The sequence below is a fragment of the Exophiala oligosperma genome (assembly GCF_000835515.1).
Source record: "Exophiala oligosperma strain CBS 72588 unplaced genomic scaffold supercont1.7, whole genome shotgun sequence".
NCBI classification, from domain to species: Eukaryota; Fungi; Ascomycota; class Eurotiomycetes; order Chaetothyriales; family Herpotrichiellaceae; genus Exophiala; species Exophiala oligosperma.
In genome coordinates, this window is record NW_015622824.1 from 1710379 (window position 1) to 1727445 (window position 17067).

At 50.8% G+C, this 17067-nt stretch overlaps 8 protein-coding genes across 8 annotated transcripts; 4 read left to right on the forward strand and 4 right to left on the reverse strand.

Moving 5' to 3' along the window:
• Window positions 1-651: 651 nt before the first annotated feature.
• On the forward strand, window positions 652-2212 carry PV06_07877 (uncharacterized protein; the record flags this gene model as incomplete). Its single annotated transcript, XM_016409162.1, has 3 exons — window positions 652-984; window positions 1038-1388; window positions 1472-2212. The coding sequence occupies 3 exons, from the start codon at window positions 652-654 to the stop codon at window positions 2210-2212; spliced, it is 1425 nt and encodes a 474-aa protein (XP_016260916.1).
• On the reverse strand, window positions 1097-4106 carry PV06_07878 (uncharacterized protein). Its single transcript, XM_016409163.1, has 2 exons — window positions 3756-4106; window positions 1097-3654 (listed from the first exon to the last, which is right to left on the reverse strand). Exons 1-2 carry the CDS (start codon window positions 4101-4103, stop codon window positions 2437-2439), a joined length of 1566 nt encoding a protein of 521 aa, XP_016260917.1. The 5' UTR covers window positions 4104-4106; the 3' UTR covers window positions 1097-2436.
• Window positions 4107-4391: 285 nt separating this feature from the next.
• On the forward strand, window positions 4392-4900 carry PV06_07879 (uncharacterized protein; the record flags this gene model as incomplete). Its single annotated transcript, XM_016409164.1, has 3 exons — window positions 4392-4470; window positions 4538-4666; window positions 4749-4900. The coding sequence occupies 3 exons, from the start codon at window positions 4392-4394 to the stop codon at window positions 4898-4900; spliced, it is 360 nt and encodes a 119-aa protein (XP_016260918.1).
• Window positions 4901-5272: 372 nt separating this feature from the next.
• On the forward strand, window positions 5273-7320 carry PV06_07880 (uncharacterized protein; the record flags this gene model as incomplete). Its single annotated transcript, XM_016409165.1, has 2 exons — window positions 5273-5335; window positions 5386-7320. The coding sequence occupies 2 exons, from the start codon at window positions 5273-5275 to the stop codon at window positions 7318-7320; spliced, it is 1998 nt and encodes a 665-aa protein (XP_016260919.1).
• Window positions 7321-8254: 934 nt separating this feature from the next.
• On the reverse strand, window positions 8255-9921 carry PV06_07881 (uncharacterized protein; the record flags this gene model as incomplete). The annotated part of the gene is made up of 2 exons (XM_016409166.1): window positions 8255-8964; window positions 9081-9921. The coding sequence occupies 2 exons, from the start codon at window positions 9919-9921 to the stop codon at window positions 8255-8257; spliced, it is 1551 nt and encodes a 516-aa protein (XP_016260920.1).
• A 2215-nt stretch (window positions 9922-12136) lies between these two features.
• Window positions 12137-13270, reverse strand: PV06_07882 (uncharacterized protein). The gene has a single exon (XM_016409167.1). The coding sequence runs from the start codon at window positions 13023-13025 to the stop codon at window positions 12498-12500; it is 528 nt and encodes a 175-aa protein (XP_016260921.1). The 5' UTR covers window positions 13026-13270; the 3' UTR covers window positions 12137-12497.
• A 333-nt stretch (window positions 13271-13603) lies between these two features.
• Window positions 13604-16552, forward strand: PV06_07883 (uncharacterized protein). Its single transcript, XM_016409168.1, has 2 exons — window positions 13604-13749; window positions 13846-16552. Exon 2 carries the CDS (start codon window positions 14046-14048, stop codon window positions 15222-15224), a length of 1179 nt encoding a protein of 392 aa, XP_016260922.1. The 5' UTR covers window positions 13604-13749; window positions 13846-14045; the 3' UTR covers window positions 15225-16552.
• On the reverse strand, window positions 14978-16684 carry PV06_07884 (uncharacterized protein). The gene has a single exon (XM_016409169.1). The coding sequence runs from the start codon at window positions 16569-16571 to the stop codon at window positions 15309-15311; it is 1263 nt and encodes a 420-aa protein (XP_016260923.1). The 5' UTR covers window positions 16572-16684; the 3' UTR covers window positions 14978-15308.
• Window positions 16685-17067: the final 383 nt, after the last annotated feature.

Sequence of the window (17067 nt, forward strand, 5' to 3'; positions counted from 1 at the left end):
CGTCTTCAATAAATGTATAGAGTTACGACTACTATTCCGATATCACACTCCGCAATGCATGTTAGAAGTGCCTTAATGCCAGAGAACAGATGAGCCAGAGCCTCCTTCCTCGGCGAAGGGGAAACCCTGGAGGTCCCTTTTCTAGGCAACATTGTATAATACATAGAAGAAGAATTGCTCTTAGCCAGTTACAGAGTGACTCTCGCATTCATACAATATTTTTTTCCTGATACTTCTTTAACCGCAAGGGAATATCCAGTAGGTGAGTCAAGGGTGGTTGCTCCCGAGGCTCGGGCGAGCCAGGGGGTGAGCAAGGGCGGCATCACCCTATTCCCCGATTGGGGGTTTTGAGAAGCGACTAGTTCGACCATGTCTTGGCACGATTTAGGCTGCAACGCTAAGTCAACTGCCCATTAAGGCTCGCGATTGATGCTCGTATAGACAACCTGGAACTGATCCTCGTATTGACAACTGACACTCGTACTGACAACCAATACCTGAATTTGTTCCCTATGCACCTGTTACACAGTCTCTCGAGGCCCGGCGCCTATTCCAGCAGGGCAACACCTCGACCGCGACCACGCCCACAGGCGCCCTCGCCCGTTCTCCGTCTTGATATATACCCTTCGATTTCTCTACTCTTCCACCCTCATGTTCGTTATAGATGAAGCTAAGTCAGGAAAGCGACGACTGTCCTCGCAAGTCCTCGATGATGTTCAGCAGGAGCAAGCAACGAAGAAACACAAACCATCTTTGAAGACTCGTTCCGAACCTCAACATCGTCCTCCCAGCTTCTGGGACACTCTATCCAAAGTTTACCTGAGCTTCAGTGCCCTAAAAGAGTTTGACAGCAGAACAATTCAAGAGACCAGCCAGCAGTATTGCACGTTCAAGCCCGCCGCGGAACATCCACAAGGACAGACTCTCCAACGGCTTAAGAGATTTGCTCGGCGCGGTGGTCCTGACTTGTCACATATTAGAGGAGTGAGTCCTATAGTATGTGGTTGATACAATTACGGCTAATCTCGGGGTAACAGTTTGCGAGTTTAGCACTTCCCGTCACCGATGCCATGAGCGAACCTTCTGGCTTGCGAGGCCGGAAACGATCCTCCAACTCGTCGAAGAGAAGCAAATCGACTCGAACCACAAACACGACAACCAAGAGTAGGAATTTTGAGCAAAAGATGCTTGACAATGGTATATACCCTCCTGAATATGAACACCCGGATGGAAGAGAACCGGTTGAACCTGCAAATTTGGAAGACATTCAGCATGAGCTCACTACTTATCGAGCATCCCTCTCTCCGTCGCGGTTCATTGATGACGATTTCAAGGCATTTAAAAGAGCAAATGCACGGGCGTCCGGCGAAGCTACCGGCCTGTATAGGGTCCATCCGCTCATTGCTGGAAATGAAAAGGATCACCTTTCGAAGCTGATCTTCCCTTGACCAATCTCGAGCCGCTGGTAAAGGAGGTGAGCGATGCTAAACCTGATTTGTACTACGGCGCACAACCTTCTCGTATTGACCAACGTGTACGAGCCGACCTTGAGAAGTACATCATTCCCTCCTCCACCACCAGCCGTCCTGCAGCCCCCAATTTCTTTCTTGAGGGCAAGAGCAAGTCCGGAAACGCCTATGAGGCCCGAAACCAAGCGATGTATGACGGGGCCGTTGGGGCTCGGGCCATGCATAAACTTCAGAACTTTGGTGAAGATGAGTCAGTGTACGACAACAAGGCGCAGAGTTTTAGTAGTACATATCATGCCGGAACCGGAACGCTCCAATTGTACGCGACCCATGTCAGCCGAGCTGCCGACCCAGGAGGGCAGTCCGAATATCATATGACGCAAATAAATTCATATGGAATGACGGGAAACGTGAAGACTTTCCGGGAAGGTGCTGCTGCCTACCGAAACTGCCGAGATCAGGCAAAGAGCTTCCTTACTGATGCCATCGATCAAGCAAATGAGACTGCTCGTCGGCCGCCGCCTAAAAAGTGCGCAACCGAGATCTTGGACAGCAGTACATCCTGGTCAACTAACCTAATTGACGCCTCCGACACTTCTGAAGATGAGTTGGCTCGTAATGAGGTCAGAAGGATCAAACGGTCGAGACCTGCTCCGGCACAACCCTTGGCCACCAGTTCACCTAAAGCCAGACGATCCGGTCGCACTTCTGAATCCTTGGACGTTTTGGACGCTTCCGAATAGTGCCTCACTTCACAGTAAAATCTAACCCAGAAGTTCACAAAAAGGACGAGAGGCTTCTCACGAGAAAAGATTCGATTTGTCGTCCAAAACCAAAAGTTAAGACAGGTCAAGATGCTCTGAAGGCAAAGGAAGTGTCTCCGAAGCGAATGTGCTGTCAATATGACGTTCAATGATGTCCTGAACGCGCCCCTCCAGCAGTCATCGAAGACACTGGATTCACAGAGTTACAATCTTGGAGCAGGATTCTTCTGAAGCCTCTCTGCCACGCGCAATGCCGTCTTCAGCCCGCTCTCGAGTGCACCATCAATGAACCCTCGCCACCCATCAGCCCAATCAGCACTAGCAAAAAAGACGTTTCCATGGTCTTTCTGCAGTTCCTGAAGATACTTTGACATACAATCACTCCCCCAACAACACCATTCACCTTTGGCCAGGGGGTCATTCGCCCAGTCATGCGTAAGATATGCTTCCACCGTGGCGTCAGGTCGCACGTCCTTTCTGAAGTCTTCGATGATATTCTTGCTGTCTCGCGGATCCGTCAGACAGTTGTTGTATCCAAATCCGATACAGTAAGTACCATTTGGTCCGGATGACGGGTTGGTGGTGCCATTGTGGTCAGACAAAGAAAAGCAGAAAGACGAGGGAGCGGAACCATCGCACGCCGCAAACCACCCTGGCTCGGTGGACGCAAGTTTGAAGTGGATTTTGGCGCCTCGGTTTATATGTCCCTTTGCGATTGCTTCGCGTTTCAATGGACCAAGTGGCGGCCAGAACTTGATGTCGCCGAGACAATTTAGTGGGATGGTGCAGATAGCTGCCTTGGCCTTGAATGAGCATTTACCATCATTGGTCTTGATCACCACCACACCAGAAGCATCGTCCTGTATAATCTCGGTGACTATGGTATCAAAGAGGATATCGCCCCGAAATTCCTGGAGCACAGAACGTGAGAATGAGGTCATGCCACCCTTGCCAAGTTTGTAGATCCCTGCCAGCTCGAACACCTGGGTCATGTTGTGACCACCCAAGGCGTACCAGCGGAGGGCTTCCGTGAATCCGATCTCTGAACTGCGTGCGCTGCCAAATGTATTGACATTACTCTCGAAATAGCCCTTGTGAATCCCGGGAATGTCTTCAAGTTGATCGAGGCGCTGCCGTACCGTGAGATGGTCATACTTCTTCCAAAGTGCCGGCTCTCGGAACGGATCATGAGGGTACGGCATCAGGTCTCGACTGGACAGCCCGTCGATGGTGAAGAATTTCTCAGCCACGTCTTGGGTGATTTGTGCCAGCGCGGCCCCATCCATCTCTTCCACAAGGCCGCTTTCCGATTGCTTGTAATACGTTTTCTGTGCCGCGAGAGTGCCGGCCGACGTCTTTAGATTCTTGTGTAGGCCGTATCGATGTAGCTCGGTGTAGACATGTGGCTGAGCCCAGTGGACCTAGAGATCTTAAAATCAGATCAGGAACTCACATGACCTTATGTGGTGGTGGTGGTGGTGGTGGTGGTGGTGGTGGACATGGAATTTTCTTCATATCATACCCAGGTCCCACCCATTTCAAAGTCCTCTCCCAACGCCTGTGCCGTCCATGTTCGACCGCCAATGCGGTCTCGTCCCTCGACGATCAAAACGCGCAATCCAGAGTGATGGCTTGCGAGCTCCCGCGCAGCTCGTAGGCCAGCGAATCCCGCCCCGATGACGATCACATCGTAATCATCTGACTTGAGATTATTCACTGTGCTGCTCGGGACCACTGCCTGCGTGTCGAGGCCAGTGATGAGTTTGCCGTCAGTCCAAATATATCCTTCACGTGACTTCGGCATGGTAATATAGTAAGCTCCAGGCCGGGTGTTTTTGAAAATGAAAATGAAAAAGACGAAAACTTGCATTCGTTTGGGGGGGGGGATGAGGTACGCTTTTTGACCCGGCAAGGGTTCTCCTTAGCATGGCGGCTGGAGGGCATGTTTCTTCAACATCAAATTGCTTTGCTAGGTTCCCCATGTCCGCAGCGGAATGCCTTCCGAAGCCCTAAGATTTCCCAATCTGGAAATCTTTTTGTATCAAGCATCGAGAGGGTCCGAATGTCTGATAGATAAACAGGAAGACCTCCCCAGAAAGACCGAGTGTGTACCTTCGCACCTAAGAGACCTGTGCAAAGATCCTCAACGAAAGTCACCATGGTCTTAGAAGTCGAATCCAAGACCAACATTTTTAAGATCCAGAACCTACCCGGGACACCGCACCACGTGTACTTCAGTAAGTGAAGCAACCGTTTCAGTTAGAGTCGTTCTCCGGCTTGTAGCCTTCTAACCACGTTCAACAGCCGATCTTCTTGGAAGTCGTGACGAAGGGGTCCCCAACCCCATTACAGGCTCATGGTTTCGCATCGAGAAAGGACCTCCGGCCACATCTCCCAAGTACGACTATGATGAGGTTGGCGTTGTCATCAAAGGTGAGACCGCTCTCAAGGCCCCCACACAGATGTATGTGTAGACTGCAACCAGGACTCTCTGACCGACCCCGTGCCGTTGTAGGTACTATTATCTTGGAGGACGAGATGGGTACCAAGAAGACTGTCGAGGCTGGTGATACCTTCGTGATTCACCGAGGAAGCACGGTTGCCTTCTCTTCAAGCGACTATGGAATCGCGTTCAAGTGCGGGTCTAGGCTGATGGCTAGACTTTAGAGATGGCAAGTGACAGATGAGGTCGGATAGGAGTGGGATTTCTGTGAGGTTCACTACAGCCCCGCCAGACAGCTCCACATGTCGTTACAAGGCTCTCAAAACCGACCAATCGCACTTTCTCTCCGAATGTAGTAAGGCTCATGACGATAGACCCCATAAATGTCTTTCATCTTGGTCATGTCGTCTGTCTGCCGTCGCGAGACAAGCAATAATGATGCTTCTGAGTCTCTCAAACCTGGCGAAGGAGATTTGTCAACCGGCATCTGGAAAAGAAGTTGCACTTCAGTTTCCGTTAGTGGAAATAATTCACACTTTGTAGGAGCGGAGCCGCAATATAACTGATTTCAACTTCTTTCGACCGTTGTCAGTCCCATGGCTGCGGTGCCTAAGGGGGTAAAATCCAGATCCGGCTGTGTAACATGCAAAAGGCGAAGGGTAAGTCGAGGCTCACAACCGTGTGCTAAAGATGTTCAACTAAGAGGCAGGTAAAATGCGACGAAACCAAACCGCTCTGTAGACAGTGCGTATCTAAGAATCTGGAATGTCCAGGCTATGACATCCGATGGAGATGGTCAACCAAACATGAGCGGTCGACAAACTTCGACCTCCAACGAAGTCCTACTTCCCGCAGGAAAATTGCGGATTCTCTCCATTCTCCCCTTAAGCCCCCAGCAGGCATCATTTGTCATTCTCGGCAGCAAGGAAACGAGGGAACGGCGGCGCATGTCGACCAATTCAAGTCTGCGAGTCCCACTATCGACCCCGACCTTGGCAGTCGATATGGAAGTGACAGATTCGGTTGCAATACAGATCACGCATTGTTGAGTGACGTATGGGATGTTGTCGAGCGCCCTGCTTCGAGATCAAGAAGACGTCGGAGCGTCTCGGTGTCGAAATCCTCATTACCAGAACAATTGACTCTCGTCACTCGGAAACACATCTGGCCACCCCCGGACACCATCCTCGGCGGCCCGCAAACTCAAGTGGATTTCTTCGCGCAAAGGATATGTAAAGCGCTGACAGTATTTGACTCGAAAATCAATCCGTTCAGGTTGGTGAGCATATCGCGGACGAAGGAATCGCTGTTGTTCTTCTCCCTAGTCCGCTACGTCACTGCGGCCTTCTTGACCTCGAGCGGCATGGACACGAGCAGTGCCCTTGTTGTGCAGGATGCGCAGACCGATATACTACACCGATTACACAATGAGGTGGCGCGGTTACATACCTCAATGGGAGCAAACCCCGTGGATGTCCTGACAGCGATTATCATGTACGGCCTCAGCATTAACTGGGATGGATCTGACAGTCCCAGTATCTTCCACTACAATGCAGCTGTTCAGCTATACCTGCAGACATACCGGCACGACACACTTGAACCGCGAGTTGAAGATCATCATGCATTCTTATTGCACTCACTGGCGTACTGGCGGATGGGTCTTGCCTTTGTCACGGACACTACAAAAGAGACTTTGCTGGCATCTCCGGTTCTCGAGCCCGGTAATGAAGATGATACCTACAGCAAAATTCCAGCCAAGAGATACCCACATATCCTGGCTGGCGTCTCCCCGGAGGCACAGAAGCTTCTTGGGCAGGTCGGATCACTGATTTACTCGCAAAGGGTGAGGTCCCGGGAAATGTCTTTCACTTCCATGGCCAGATTACAAAATGATCTCGAAGCTGTTCAGAAGGCGCAAGCTCTGGAACAAGATGCATTATCTCTTGCCTTGCCCGAGGTCGGTGAATTCGCTGACACCGAGGATCCGGACACCCCCATACAAGATCTTATCAACACCGCAGAAGTCTATCGACTTTCGGCCCTGGTGCTACTGTACCGAGCCTTCCCTGATCTGTTGAATGTCAGACTAGGAGCCAGAGGAGATGGATTCGATGCGTGTCATTCCACAACCACAACGAATCGACGGTTGCTCTGGGTAACATCACTATCCCTTCACGCACTCGACATTCTTTCCAGGAACGGACAACGATCTGGCACCCGCAGTGTCGAGCAGATACTTCTGGTCATTCTTGCTGGAGAGCTGCGCAGAGACACGTGCGTCAATGGCTCTCGCATCACGGAGGAGCGGCTGAGTCTGGTGGACTCTGGATCGCCGACAGCGGACGCCGACGATTCTACGCTATCCCCAACGACAAGCTCTGCTTTCGACCACTTCGAAGGTGTGCATGGCTTAACAAAACCCCGTCATTCTCCTGAAGACGTCACCCCTAGCTCGAGCATCACTCAGGCTCGGGCTACCGTGCTCAAGCGTCTTCGAGCGATTCGCGAGATTTTGCCATACAAATCAATTGAGCTCGTGGAAGAGCTGGTACTCAAAACATGGCAAATCAGTGATGATGAGAATCGTGAAGTCTTTTGGATGGATGTTATGATCGATAACGGGTGGAAATTCCTAATGGTTTGAGGCAAGTCAATCAAATACTGAATACTCCCGGCTTCCACAAGCAAACCCACACTGAAGTGCAAAAACGGACAACAATGACAGACAGTTAAGGCTTGAGGCCATTGACATCCTGAGAGGGCTTGATACGAAGAATGAAGGTGCAAAGCCCAAAGCCACACGACCAAATGACAAACACAGAGAGCGCCTTTCCGATTCCATTGATCTAGATCTCGGTGAAGTACAAGTCGACTGCCATGATAGGACCCGTCTCTAGAAGTCTGGTCTACTCCTTTTTCGGCGGCTGGTGTGTCCTTGTCACGGACCCTTTTCTTCCTCACACTGATGACCTACATTGGAAGAAGCGCCAACGATGTTGCAGTTGAGGCAAAGAGATGGACTATCTCCGTTCGACAAGTTTGATTTTGTGGGGGCGCACCGGTGTGCTGGCGCTGTGACCCGACCAAATTGTCAACATCCTTGAACCCTTATGTATCCGTCATGAAATCGTGGTATGGCGCGGAAGGAAGCCATCAGATAGTCATCGTGGTCGCAGAGCACCACCTTGTCCGCCATAACTGCCTTTAGTTGAATAGTCTGGTGCAGTCGATATCTACGAATCTAGAATTGTCTTGATCAGGTTTTCACTGCGGAATTGAGCTACCGGACCCGTTGTATGTGAAATATTAGGACAAGGAATTCGCGTCCCATAGAAGATCCGGATCCACATACTCAGTGCCAGGGACGAAGTCGAAATACTTCGAACGCAGCGGGTGGTCGAGGTGACCACTGGCGCGGGACCACTCGGACATTTCTCTCCTCTGACACGACCATTTTAAGCAGCAAATGTCGCGATGGGCTGGGTTGTTGAAGTGACTGACTTTTGTTCAGAACAGTACTTCGTAGTTGTGAAGGAATTGTTAGTTGTAAGATTTGAGAAGTTTGAAGGATCCGAGTTTCACACCACAACTCCATTTTGCACGAGCACCAGCTCATCCACTCTGTCAGCAGCATATTCGACACGTTTCCAAGTCTTTAAGCTCCCCGTAGTGGTGTCGATTTCCCAAATCCTCATTCGTCGGTGAAATCGCTCCCTGCCGTACGAACAATATCCCCCGAACCCACTGCCACCTCCATAGCATAGCCAAGGGCCAGACCGAGGAGTCATGTCGCCATCTTGCTGCGATTGTGGCAGCAGAGCGCAAAAATCATTAACGTGATCATGTCCGCAGCCTAATGCTGATATGCCTCCCTTAACCAAGGCGTCGTAGAAATGGGAATTAAAGCTGGGGCACTCTGTCGGTTCTCTCCGATGGCCGTTGCGTATATTCAGATGGGGATCCCTGAATTCGGGAAGAGGGATGTGAAAAAAAGCCAGAGACACGTGAAAGAGACTGTCGGTACCTTCCTCACGAGCTCTTCTTTGCGCTTGGGAAATGTTCGTGAACCAGTCAATTTGGCTTTGCGTGACTGGGTGATAGTCGGGGTCGGTTGTTTCGTTCGGAACCTGACCGTGAGAATCTAAGAAATACAAAGTCGATAGCGGACGCTGTGACGGTGCGGTAGCCAGGATCTGGAGGTAGAAGTTGCCTACACCGTCAACCTCCTGTGGACCTGACTCGCAGAGGCTAAAAGGCAGTTTTTGAAGTATTGACATCTGTGCTGTGCCTGTAATCTGGTCAGCAAGCATGGATAGCTATCGTCCCCAAGGCTCAGCTTATTGAGATTGCATAAGTGTCTTGGGGAGCATAGTGGTCTACATGGGTTGGGAGAGTGCAACTCACGTGTCAATGCATGGGTACCCTCGCAGTCATGATTACCAAAAACAGCTGCGAATGGGATTGAACGCACGATCATAGGAGCAACCACTTTGAATAGGGCAGATTGGCTGTCGGAGATGTCGTGGTGTAACTGGTCTCCAGCGAGAATTACAAGGTCTGGCTTTTCGATATCCAAGATCTTTCCAATGAGGTCCATCGTGAGTGGATCGGCCTCGCTCTCTGGGAGATTCTTCCCGTGCGCATCAATAGCGTCGCTGCATACCCCGACGCCGGTCACCATGTGCGTGTCAGAGATCTGGACAATCCTGAATTTGCCATTTTCTCTGACTCTCAAAGCTGCCGAATCATTCGGTCTCCGCTTGGCCCTGCCGCGGAGGAGGCTTAGTCTTGCACCCGGCACCTTTGGCTGAGCGTCAAGCTGTAGCGGTGATCGCATGAGAGTCCATTGTGGTCGTGGGTCGACGGCATCTATGCCAAAGAGAACATCAACCTCTGTCACAACATCGTCGACCTTACCAGAGAACTTGCTTCTCAGCACCCAAATTCCGCCAGGTCGGCTCTCCCATGAACGATTTGAGCTAGGGTTGGGAGGCGCCTCGCCCATTGCGATATCCATAACCAGCAGATCTTCAGCTGTAAGGTCATCCTCATTGGCCAGCGCCACATATAGCCATGCGCTCCGCTGAGATGTATGCAGGTAGAGCTCCTTCTCTATGCGGTGCCATGTTTCCGGATTGAGCTCGCAGGTGGAGAGAGAATCTGTCGGAGAGAAGATGTGTATGGTCAGATCTGTGACAACCGGATAAGCAAGTGTCGTTGTGGAGGGAGCAGAAATCGTCGACATTTTGGAGGGCACGGCTCCAAGAAAGTGCGCAGCATGAAGCATCGCTTCTGCACACATTGCTGCAGATATTTGCCGAATTACCCATTGGGTACCAAGTGTCACGTGGGATGAGGGGATGGGCACCTTGAACATGAAACAGGTCTTTGTTGGAATTCGGCGCCGTGCTGGAGGAGGATGAAGACGAAATCGGCAGGGCCAGAACCATTGAAGGTGCCTTACATGAAAGTCTCGTGTACAAATATTTGTGCGACAAGCGAAGACATCAATTCAGGAAGCGCCGAGAGAAGATGTCAAAATGCGCATCGTGAAAGGTATTCTCCTAGAGTAAATATACAGGTATGGATGAGACAGGCTCCTTGGACATTACCTAGGAATAATGTTGCGAACCTACATACAAAATGGCCCATACTACTTATATATGCCGGAAAGCGCTGCGAGCGGCATCATTGAATTCGCGATCAGTTGTCAATGCTATTCACTCTGAGTTGGGTCTCGCTGCTCATTCATTTTGGCTTCACTCACTCCTATGGTCTGCCTTTGCATTATCAAGAATGTTATTGTGCCAAAAGTTTCCCTTTGATTGGACCATTTTGAATCAAAGCATTCATTATTCACTTGAAACAATTGTTGAGATGATGCACTGCATGAGGTTACCTTTGAGCACGTCTTTCTCGCGCATACACAACCAACCAGCACACTCCTCATACAGCACCATCAACACCTATCCATCTCTCAAAGAATTGTACAGTCTTTCCAATCACGTTGACCATTTACCAAATCTGGGCTCGCAATGGCCAAAGCAATTCGAAACCCGAGAAAGAAGACCGCAACCGGAAAGGGAAGGACAAAGAAGAACGCAATGAGGAAGCCGAAGTGGACAAGACCATCTGGCATGGTTGAGATCCTGAAGATATGTGACGATGACGTTATTCGCACTGTCAGACGCCGACTCACTCGCAATGGAAACGGTCAATATTCGAACTCCAACCACCGGTCTGAACTACCATACTAACAATGTTGAAGTAGACAACTTCAAGCAGTCAGCACAAAGCTCTCCTGCCAGTGAATCCGAGCCTGCAAGCCCTGCTGTTTCGGTAACTTCTTGTTCAGATGTGTACCCATCTGATGATTCGGAAGACAGTGATGTAGGAAGCATTCATCGTGAAGGAGAAGAAGAGAAAACTGCTGCGCCACTTGAATATCCAGAGATGGTCTCCCCAGAAGACATCTCAGTGTCACCGTGTGTGCTTTTCACCAGGTCAATGGCACGTCTTCATCAGCAGCAGCGAGCTCGGCGCACTCCAATCACGGCTGCGGTGGAGGATGCATACGAATCAGGTGGCGCCGATGATGATGATGATGATGATGATGATGATGATAAGCCTCTTCGCCAGGAACGGCGAAATTTTCGATTGTGTCTCACATCGCCGAAACAAGACGATTGTCTTGAGTCACCGCAGGATACTAGGGAGAGATCCCCGACCCACAACGTTGCACCTGCGAAGAAACATGGGCTATCCAAAAAATCCTCGCAGAAAAAGATTGTCAAGACGTGTACGTTTCCTCAGTCTCACCAGTCTTCTTCTTCCATATTGGGAGATTATGGACACTACTGACCTTTTCATCAGCAAAAGCCAAGAACATAAAGCCTGCCCGTAAGGTTACAGAAGAGAAACAACTTAATCGACTTCGATCTCTGATTGACGAAGACCTCCTGGTGTCGACTGACCGGAAGCGAAAAGGCACCACCAAGAACGGGAGGATGCACGAGGCGAGTTTCCAGATGATCGATCGGCTGTTGGGAGACAGGAACACTGCGAGTGGTGACATCATCAAACTCGAGAAAGAGGTCGTGGACTTGAAGAGAAAACTTGCGGACGTGAAAAAGGACAGGAAGAAGGATGTGAAGAAGGATATGAAGAAGGACGGGAAGAAGTCGTTGAAGTGATATAAGTGCACGCGTTGCCCTCCGAGACGATGTCTTGAGTCGCTGAAGCCTTGCAATGTCGACATCTACCAAAATGCCAGATCTGTTGGTGCTTTTATGGCGTGCATTTGTCAAAGCACAAAGACGGCAGTAGTAGTATGGTTGCAACAATGACCATATCGACGTGTACGTGGCTTTTTTAAACGAACTCATCATCCAGAGAGTTATAGGAGCAAGCCTTACTATTATTTCCGTTGAGACCTTCAAATATCTCCTTGATAGACCTGTGGGAGCTTGAAATCACTCTCGTTATTGTCTGTACGTGTCTTTGCGCTATATTGCTCTATGCTGACCCGCTTCTATCCTGTCTATCACCCACAAGAGTGGCCTCTTAATCACCGCATAGAGCCGCCACTCTTGTGCCCAATGTCGACTCATGACATGAAACCATGCTCTCTTGAACCCACCAGAACCCACCAAAACCCAACTGCCCCCATGGTCCTTGTGTGTATAGGTGGGCAATTCTTGAACAACAGCCAGATATCGTATAAATTGACACGGACAAAAACAAAAGATGCACTGACAGGCTATCCAATCTCTATACCCGCCACCACGGTGACGACGCCTCCGAGCCTCCCATATAACAAAATCATAATTTGGCAGCCGTCGAGAATACAGCCTTGTCGTGGACGCAAGTCACGCAAAGTTTCCCATTGAGGTAGATCTTGCCGTGAATGTTGGCCGTGTTGCGTCCGGCCGCCTGGGTTTCGCACTCGATCCGGACGCGGCTGTCTCGGGGTACGGGACGGAGGTAGGTCATGGTGATTGTCCTCGAGACGTGCCCGCCGTCCAAGAAACCCGGTTTCGAAATCGTGATCAGAGCGGTCGACGTGAGGTTGTCGAGCAAAGTCGCGGCCGCGCCACCGTGGAGGTTCCCGGACTTGTTGCACAGGTTGCCACCGATGTCCATCTCCCACACCGTCCTGTTGGGTTCGGCCTCGAGGAGGGTGATGTTGCTGCCCTTGAGGGCGTACGTGTCGAAACCGAAAAAGTCCGGGTCGGCGACGATCTGGGCCTGCAGGGCCATCACCCGGTCGCGGACGCTCATGCTCAGAAAAGCTTCTCGTTGCCACACCATACGAGATGGGTTCCGCGCCGTGTCCGGAGTTTTCGACATTTTTTTTTGGTCTATCTTGTCTGGAAGTCGACTTCTTCAGGGTTGTTGTCTTTTGTTGTTGTGTTGCCGTGTTCGTGTAATTTCTAGAGAGAGAGAGAGAGAACGGTCGAGGCTATTAGGGTCAGGACGGATCAATTTTATTGAATGAATGAATGATTGACACTTGTTGAGGTAAGAACAGAAACAAATATTCCAGTAAGAATAAGTAGATGTTTGATACGGTACAATGTAGTAATAGGATGACGATGAGTAAGAAAATGCCGTCAATGAGCCGAGGTTCATTTCCATTCATTTTCATTCATTTTCAGGGGGAGACGGAAAAACAGACAACACGTGCTGATAAGAAAACACTGTCTGGACCTTATCATGCTCGTACTCGTACTCGTATGCGTTTGGAGACAAACATGAAACCAAGCGACAGGCAAAGGGATTTTGATAGGAGAATCGACCCATTGTCTGCGCCCCCCCAAAGTCAGCGACTCAGCGATTTGTCAGTAGTAACGAATGAATTTGGTTGCATGATCATCCCAGCCTTGAGTTGCATTGTTCGGTGGCTTTGCTTTTTGCATTCGTCTCGCATCGCAGGGTCATGCGTGTTTAACGCGTGTTGGGCATTTGACGGCACCGCATTCCAATTCCAATTCCAATCCCAATTCACTGAACTGTCCGCACACACACCCGGTACAAGTACTCTGTAATGTAATGCATACTGGACGAGAACTAGGTATTCATCTCCTGCCTTTTTGCTGCTGCTACGGAGTTGCAGTACTCGGACATCTATCTACATTGAACGATCTTCTTGCTCACAACGTCGTTTTAGGGCGGTGACACAGCCACTGATCGTCCCTCCTCCCCCCGAATCCACATCGTTTCAAGACAACCCAGCACCCTCGCGATCATCCTTTTGTATCCGTGCAGTCTAGTATAGAACCTACTACAGAGTACGTAAACTCCTGCAGCACATGTTTCCCTGAGACCTCCTCCTTACAATGATCTCGACGATACCACATCGTGGAAAAGATGGAAGGGGATGAAAGCGCCGCTGCTGCAGCGCAGGTCCACCACGACAACGACAGCAACAACAAAACATCCAAGCGTGATCGATTTAAGGGAGCCTTGTCAAGGACAAAGAGTAAATTCAAAAAGAATGACAACAAGAACGAGGCGGAAAACAATGACGTGGTGAATGATTTCTTGGCCGGAGGGAGGCCGTCGACTTCGAGTTGGACTTCGGGCAAAGACATACTGCGCTTTGGGGGCAATACTACAACTTCTGCGACGCGGCAGGGTTACTCGTCGTCGTCGCCCGATCAGGCTCCTTCGCCGCGACCGTCGACATCAGACTCGGCGTCGATATCCAAACACTCCCCGAGGAGGCCCATCGCGGTGCCCAAGATCGACGTCTCCAACTCGCAACGATGGCCTGCGGCGCAGCCGATCGGTCCTCAACGGGGTGCCGCGTCGGACTTTCTCCGTCCAGAGTACCATGGTCGAAGCCAGTCTGTGTCGTCCATGACCAAGAGAAAGGGCAGGGCACGCGGGCTGAGTGTCACCTTCATCGACGATCCGCCGACCGTCATCGGCGAAGGGGGAGATGACGCACCCACGCCGCCCGTCGAGATTTCAAAGGCAAAAGCGAGAGCGAGGTCAGTCTCGCCAATGTCACCACGAGGCAGACAGAGACATGCAGACTTGTCTGCGCGCTCGACGGCCGGAGGAGGCGCTGGACCATCATACCATCAGCAGCGACCACAACCGCCGCCTCCGCCTCCGCCAGCACCGCAACTGCCAAATCGACGTTATGAACCGCCTGATGTCCTGAGACCTAGAGGGTTACAGCGAGTGCAGACGGGTCTCTCACCATCGACGGCCGCCACTGCGTCCTCAGGCCTGGACAAGGAATTCGAGATGACTCTACAAATTGGTAACAAATCCAATAATAATAGTCCCGCCGACAACGATCCCGCGTCCAACAACGGTCCGGAAATCATTGCTCCGGAACCGGTCCGTCCCGTCCAACCACCGCCACTAGTCATGGAGCGGCCTGATCGCAATCTCAAGGACCATTTTCGAGAGGGTGACGTTCTTCGAATACATCACGACCCCAACATTCCTAATGTCGAAGACACCACCTCAGCATCAGCTTCCAGCAAGGAGGTCAGCCCTGTCAAACAGCGACAGTACCAGAACTTTGTGTGACTAGTTTCACACCCATGGTTCTATTCTTTTCCGACCTCTGTATGCCTATGAATGTCCGTAACGAATTACAACGAAAGTTTCTTTCTAGGGCCGTTGCTCTCCTAAGGCCTTGAACCCTTGAATCAAATCATCCAGCAGATCTCTATCGTCCTCGATACCCACACTAACCCGCAACAAGTCCTGTTCGACCGTCGAGTCAGTCATAGTTCGCCATTCGATCAAGCTCTCCACGCCACCAAGACTGGTCGCATGCTGGAAAAGATGTAATTTGCTGGGCAAGGCTCGAGCCATTTCCGGGGTCTTCATGACGATGGAAAATACCGGACCATACCCATTCGGCATCTGCTTCCTCAACCAAGTCTTGTAGTCTTCGGTCTGAAGGCTTGCATGGTGAACCTTCTTGAGCACAGACTTGATGATCTCGACATCGGACTGAGACAATCCAGTGCCTACGGTCGCCCCGGTCAATGCACCATCAAGTGCATCAACCAGCCTCTGCGCACTTTGACTCTGTCTCGTTACACGCAACTCGAGCGTTCTCAGACTCCTCACACCGAGCCATCCCTCGAGTCCCCCCATCACCGAGCCTAGAACCAAGCGATCCTCTAATAATTGTGGAATGCAATCCTTGTTCTTGACCGCCAAAACACCACAGAGCATATCTGAATGACCACCGAAATATTTCGTTCCCGAGTGCATCACAAAGTCTGCCCCATGTCTGAACGGATCTTGCAAGGGTGGTGGTGCGAACGTCGCATCAACACTGAGATAAGCACCTCTTGAATGTGCAATGTCTGCATAGTGCTGGATGTTGAACGCCAAGCCAGTTGGGTTGACCGGCGTTTCCAGGTGTAGCAAGTCACCCTTTTCCAGCTCTTCGGGCTTGCAGTCTAGCGAAAGTATCTTACACCCAGATAGTCTTTGGTGGAGCTTCAATACACCGTGACAGCCGTGGTATCCAGCACCGATTGCGACTCTTTTCGGGTTGACGAACGTTACGAGGGCGTTGAAGGCAGAAAGGCCAGAGGAGTATGTCAGGCAAGGGTTGTGGAGGAGGACGCTCAGGATGGCTTCCAGTCGCGAGGTGCTGTGCGTGGTGTGCCGTGAGTAACAGTGTTCACCCTGGTCGTAGACAGGCGCTGGACGTTGGTGAAAGGGACGCAACTTCTCTGGGTCTTTTTCGTAGCGGAAGGTTGTGCTGACGTGGATCGGTGGTGCTACATCGTCAACGAGATTCAGAGGGTCGTCGGCGTGGATTGCTTGCGTGGCGGGTGAGAGGGAGGATATGTGTAGAGAATTGAATTCAACGTCTTCGACTTGGTCCATCGACACTCCGTTGGTAGCCATCTTGCAAGCAATAAGAGACTGGGTTAGACTAGAGATTTAATGCCAACAGAGTTTCACGATTGAAAGGAACAAATACGTCGGCAACGTGGTAGTAGTTTGGGTGCGAATCATAAAAGATGGAGCGATCCGAAACAAATTTCCAAAATATTGTAGATACGGAGTACAAGCACGCCCTACATACACCTACGACGAGTACGAGTACGAGATGCCGTAATCGGCGGGGAACTGCGGCTCGGCAAACTTGCCGTGCAGACGCCGTCTCATCGACAAGGCTGAACTCTCAAGGCTGAACTCTTATAGACGGTTTACTTAGTCATACTCCGTCCCAAGTACTGTATGCCGAGGTTCAAAGTCGAACAATCCGGCGACTCTCCAGCTTTCAAATTGCGGAGATGTGCTTGATGTACGAGGGACACCGTACAGAACGTATATTAATCTTTAGGAGTGTATCTCTAGATTTGTTTTCTCATCTGTGAGATCGAAAGTTGTCCCAACC